Consider the following 6,000-nt stretch of genomic DNA (forward strand, 5'->3'; position numbering starts at 1 on the left):
GTGGATTTTTATGATTGACTCAATTTACTAATTGAAATGCAAAATCGTGTAACATAGTCACAAGGATCTGCTTTTGAATATCCGCCTTTGTTTTGGAGGTACTGTATTTTCCGGTGTATAAAGCGCACCTAAAAGCCTTGATTTTCTTTAAAAGATGACCCTGCACCTTATACGCAGATGCGCGTTTTTGTGGAGTAATATTGAGCCATAACACGTCCCGCAACGACTTTTAGCAACCACGGACTCCATTTCCTATTTGTAGATGAAGTGGTGTTTAACCCCAGCCTCCACGGTAGCGCCTTATAATGTGATGTACCTTATATTTAGACAATGTTTGTATATATATTATATTTGGAAACCTTTTTTTATTCATTGAAGGTGCGTCTTATAGTCTGGAGCGCCTTATATATGGAAAAAGTTTGAAGATACACCATTCATTGGAGGTGCGTCTTGTACTCCGGTGCACCTTATAAAGCGGAAAATATGGTAATTTGAATCCTTTCCTTGAAAATATGAAGAACTAAAACTCACTGAAATGCGGCAGTAAATGCACGAAGGACGGTTGTTGGGGAAAGGATGAATGGATCGCACAGTACTGGACACCTCTGGCTGCTGATGTCAAATAAATGAAGCCACACTTAAACTGGTGTCATTCACATAAACACACACAGTGACATTTACCTCTGAAATGAGCATACTTCAAAAAGCCCAAAATCAATAGTCACATGATTCATTTGGCATAAAACCAACACTCACAAGTGGCCGCAGGTGAGCTTCTCGCCACCTCCGTGTGCTTCCTAAGCACTTCAATCTAAATCTACAAGTGATGTTTTGGGATCACCGAGGCCAGACAACAAAGCAGGCTATATAATTTCCTGCCCCGTCCCTCTAAGTATCGGCCTCAACAACAGGCCTGAGATCAGACTCTAGAGGGAACACCTGTGAGGATGGACGATCGCCGATTTACACACCTGCGTGTGTACTTAATGTGCGCGCACACGCACACACAAACACACGCACACGCACACACACACACACATGCCAAAGCATATGCACAAACTTGATTGGGATTCAAGAGCTCTTCAAGGCTACCGCTGAGGAGGTGATGACAGTCAGGGAGCGTCCATGAGGCTTGCGAGAGAGGCTTTAAGTGTTTTGAGCAAGTAGTTACACACCACCTGGAGGAGCTCAAGCACAATGTCCAGGTCCATTCCAAAACAATTACTGGCAATATCCACCATGATTCATGTGTCACTTAGATGTGATGCTTAGCTATAGGAGGAGGGAGGTAAACCGCTCATTGAAAAACTCTATTTTCTAAAGGTAGCATTTGTTGCTTTTAGCAATTGGATAGTAAACTTGATTGTTGAGACCAAGGCAAAAGTGGACACAAACATGCAAAGAAAAAAAAAGTAGCTTCAGGTCTTCCTTACCGATAACAGGTTTGCATGATAATAAATAGATGTGTGATGTCTGTTTTTCTTGTTTGTCTTTCTATCAAACAGTTGCAAAGAACTCATTAAAACAACAAGGTAGCCTTTTGTGGGATCCTGTGTTGTTTGGATCGCTCGAAGAGATGTGACTGGAAAGGAATGATGAACACACCCCTTCCATCACTTCTATTGTGTGAAGTGAAAGAAAGATGAGTAGTGACATTACCACATTAGAGTTGTGTCTCACGATAGGCATGCGTGTGTTTACACAGTGGAGAGGGGAGGTCCACACGCACGCAGGCGATAATTCCGGTTGCATGTTGCTGACATTAATCGATGACAGAGGTGAGAGGTGTGTTGATGTTCAAGGTGTGCACGTTGGAAAGTCCCAGAGTGGATCACACAGTAGAAGTACAGAGAGAGCGAGAGAGAGAGAGAGAGAGAACTGTCAGAGGGCTTTGCTCTCCCTCTTGGCTCCCCATCACGCACACACATCACAGGCTGAGCTTTCAAGCTTCAGTAAGGATCTGCTCTCGACCGAGGAGGAAACAGCACGGATATGATATGAGAATGTGGAGTCCTAAAAATATAGCACTCAGACATTCGTCTGTTTTTTTCTTTTCTTACTACCAACGAGTTCATACACGAACCTCCTACAACAAACACTATTGCCAATTTGGTTACTTTTTTTTCTCAACATGAGTCAAAATATGAGAAACAGCCCCTCAGTATGTTTCAATTTTTCACGAGTACAAACTACAATCACTTAAAAACCAGTATCACTGAATGTATAATGCTTCAACAGCGTCAATAATAATCATGGTGGTGTATTGATTGATACATTTCAGTAAAAGTGAGCAATATTATCTTTACAGAGACAAACTGTCATGCGGATCCGCTGTTTCTTTTCTTTACGATTGTTGTAACGAGGACACGTTGCGAGGGCATTTTTCCTGTTTTGAAAAATAAAAGCAGTTTAACTTTCATTGTAAAAATAATCTGACGGCAGAGGTCATCTAATCTTTATCACTCCGACCTCCACTTTTATTCAGCCACTAACTTCTCAGACCTGCTGTCGAGGTCACCATTGTAATTGGCCCCATGGTGGACTTTGAGGTTTTTATGTGTGTATCAACTCTATATGAGCTGCGCCCAAGCATGAAGAAACACAACATTGATCTTGTAAACAGGTTTATATGTTGAAACTGTGGATGGTAAAGGCAAGCAGTCAAAGTGTTTCTTTTACAAATGGCTTTCGAAAGTAACCATGGGTGTAAGTTAGCTCTGATTCTCACAGTGAAACACGTCAGGATCGCATTGGCATTTATTGTTTGACATAAATAACTTGTAAGGGATCTTGCTGATGACACACATAGTTGGTCTGTAACCATGCCATGTGGGGTTTTTTGATTGTGACTTGTAGTGAAATGCATTAAGAAGGGGACGATTAAAAATGTTACTAATATTGATCATATCTGGCGGCCTGCCAATATTGTGGTGCTTTTCTCTGGATAGAAGATGTAATAATTGTACAGTGTTTCAGTCTTCACATAATTCATACACTTTCTAGTGGTTTCTCTATGCTGAAATGTATCTAAATGTAAAAAATATATTCTCAAATAAATAAATATATCACATAAATATCTAAAAGGAATAAATAAATCAGTACACTTTAGCTCTTCTTTGAAAAAAAAAAAAAAGTCACTGTTTTCCTTCAAAGTCCTCCCGAAGCACCCAAACAAACACATTCCCACACGCTCATCGGATGTCCCCGAGGACAAGGCCGTTCCCGCTCGGATGCTCATTCTTTGCAGGTACTTTGAGGTTCTTCCATCCACACGGACAAACGGCCCCCTCATGTTGAGCGTGCAGACTGACAAGAGTCATACAGTCTCGCCTGTCTGTGGCTGCTGAGAGATGCCCGTGCATTCCTAGAAGGGGCCCCGGTGCCTTTATCCTCACCGGCTGGCCCACTGTCCACCAGCCTGCACAGCCTGCATCCGTCCCCACTCTCTTGCTGCCTGCGTGGAAAGGGTGGCAGTGGCTTTTCCCGTTCTGGACTGGACCTTGGCAGGTCTCAGCTGTGGCCCAGAATGTCCCTGTATAGCTCTGGCACGCGATCAGGGTCAACGGGCCTGGGCAAGAAGTGTGTAAATTTTTGATGTCGCCTGGATTTAGTCCCATCCCTTGGTGTCCCGTCTTTATTTAAAGCCACAAAATAACGCGTCCCTTTGTCTCCGTGCTTGTAGAGGTTGGACGAATACGTGTTGTACCAGTTCTCCTCAAACTGCTCTCGAAAGACACATTCAGCTGTCAGCTTCTCCTAACAACAAAAGGAAAAGAAACTTTAATTTTTTTTAATCAAATACAAAACCTCAAAATGCATTAAGATCCTGTACACAAATACACTTGAACAGCGTTTGTTCCACCTGAATGGAAATATGTATCCAGTACAAGTTGTAGAATGTCAGTAATTTGCAATGTGTAGTAATTTATTGTGCATGTATTTAGCTACTTATTCAGCTGTCTGTACAGCTGTGAAAAAAAATAGTATGTTGAATTTACTCAATTTTATTTTGCTAAGTGGATGAATATCATAGGATCATCTGGATTTAGATTTTCTTTAAGTAGATGTAGAGTCTACTTTAACTGATCCGTTTTTGTTTTATGCAACCATTTGACAATAATAGCGAGTACATTCAACACACCATATTTTCACCGCTGTACTTGAAAGTTACAGTAAAAGCATTATCTAGCTATAAAAGCTTAAAAATGTACTTACAGAGCCATATAGCTCTCCTTTGTCATTCATCCCCAAATACAGCCCACTGTCCACTCCTCGGATGCTTATTAATCCAACAGCAAGACTTATGAATTCCAAAATACCTGGAAATGTAACAGTACGGCACGCATGACAGTCAGTATAACAGCATATCAGTTATGTTTCAAACTTCAAACATGACAACTACCAAATGAGACCCGTTTTTATGACAGAGCGTGACTAATGTATTTCGGGTGTTGCATGGTTATCAAATGGACATTTTAAAATTGCAGGAGGCTCATCTCTTTTAAGTCCGTCTAAATATCAATATACCGACCGTAACGACTGTGGTCCTTTCTCGTCCCTTGCACAGTGCCATCCGGAAGTATTTCCAGATGGAAACCAGTCCTGCAATACAACTGTCTCCTCCTCAGGATCCCTTTGAGGTGCGTTAAATCCGCGGCCGAGCTGCGAGACAGTCTGTCCCCCGGTAAGAGTTGCTCCCCGAGCAGGGTCGGTGCACTGTCCACGATCGGGGTCAGGAGGAAATGGGACCCGACGTGCGCAATACCGTCGATGCCGTGCAGGACGCCGCCACCAAGTTCCCCTAGAGAAGCGGCAGAAGCAGCAACAGAAGCAGCCATCGCGAAGTTCACAGAGGAGCACACTTGGCGTGGATCCCGACCGCTTCGATCACTTATTCCATGTTGTTCGGGACAGAGCCGCACGGTGTGCAACGATTCTTCGCCACTGTCCACGTTCTGCAAATACACGCTTCTTCCTCTCTCTCTCTCTCTCTCTCTCTCTCTCTCTCTCTCTCTCTCTCTCTCTCTCTCTCTCTCTCTCTCTCTCTCTCTCTCTCTCTCTCTCTCTCTCTCTCTCTCTCTCTCTCTCTCTCTCTCTCTCTCTCTCTCTCTCTCTCTCTCTCTCTCTCTCTCTCTCTCTCTCTCTCTCTCTCTCTCTCTCTCTCTCTCTCTCTCTCTCTCTCTCTCTTTCAAAGAGTTCGTCACACGTGTGTATGATTTTGAAGTGCGCCTTTCAACCCTTTCATGTCTTTCAATTCCTTGATCTCCTTGATGTGCGTCTCACCCAGACGCATAGCACAGGCTTGAAAATGGTATAAAAGGAGCTCTCGCGGGACAGAGAGATTGGGCGAACCACGTCGCTCTCTGTCTCTGTCTCTCGCTCGCTCTCTTTTCCTTGTCCTCACGCTGCGTACCTGCCGGTGGTTGGGGTTGTTGAGGCCCCCGTGGGTCTGTGGGGTGAGGTGGGGAGGGGATTAAAGATGCGTACAATCCTCTGCCTGTACGGGTAGGTAGGATCCTGGGCGGTTTGCGCTCAAAGTGGCAGGCAAGGTAAAGCAGGTGCAAAAGCAGAGACGGTGGAATGGGCGGGGCTGTCACACTCGAGGCGAGCTCTGGCCGGGCTGCTACCGGTTGCCCGACCCTCTCTCACTTCTCCCCTGACAGGGCGAACCATGAGGCCACCAACAATGGTTGAGTATGAACCCTGTTTTCATTCCCATAATATTTCTTAATCAGCATCCGTTGGAGAATTTCACCACTATTATATAATTAAAAAAAACAAATTAAATACACTACAATACCACAACACCACAAGAGCAGACTGGAGGTGTTTTTCACCACATTCCAGGTGATGAAGTAGTAAATGTGAAGAGAGACATAGGCCACGAGTCACCAAACGTTTTGAAACTCAGAAATATATGCACTTCTTGGATATTGATTAATGCAAAAGTCCATGAGTTTCGTACTAACATCTGAAATAACAAATTTGCTCAATCTGCCT

At 43.8% G+C, this 6,000-nt stretch overlaps 1 protein-coding gene across 1 annotated transcript; it reads right to left on the reverse strand.

The window, feature by feature from the left end:
- Positions 1-2,607: 2,607 nt before the first annotated feature.
- fgf20b (fibroblast growth factor 20b) lies at positions 2,608-5,030 on the reverse strand. Its single transcript, XM_089017303.1, has 3 exons — positions 4,532-5,030; positions 4,216-4,319; positions 2,608-3,756 (listed from the first exon to the last, which is right to left on the reverse strand). The coding sequence occupies exons 1-3, from the start codon at positions 4,836-4,838 to the stop codon at positions 3,511-3,513; spliced, it is 657 nt and encodes a 218-aa protein (XP_088873429.1). The 5' UTR covers positions 4,839-5,030; the 3' UTR covers positions 2,608-3,510.
- Between the last annotated feature and the right edge of the window lie 970 nt (positions 5,031-6,000).

The sequence above is a fragment of the Hippocampus bargibanti genome, linkage group LG02 (genome assembly GCF_051943395.1).
Source record: "Hippocampus bargibanti isolate YZ-2025 linkage group LG02, ASM5194339v1, whole genome shotgun sequence".
NCBI lineage: Eukaryota > Metazoa > Chordata > Actinopteri > Syngnathiformes > Syngnathidae > Hippocampus > Hippocampus bargibanti.

Coding starts and splice junctions, on each gene's coding strand:
- fgf20b (XM_089017303.1), bottom strand. CDS start 4,838: ATGGCTGCTTCTGTTGCTGCTTCTGCCGCTTCTCTAGGGGAACTTGGT. Junction 4,320..4,531: donor AAAGGACCACAGTCGTTACG/GTCGGTATATTG, acceptor TTACATTTCCAG/GTATTTTGGAATTCATAAGT. Junction 3,757..4,215: donor AAGGAGAGCTATATGGCTCT/GTAAGTACATTT, acceptor TTTTGTTGTTAG/GAGAAGCTGACAGCTGAATG.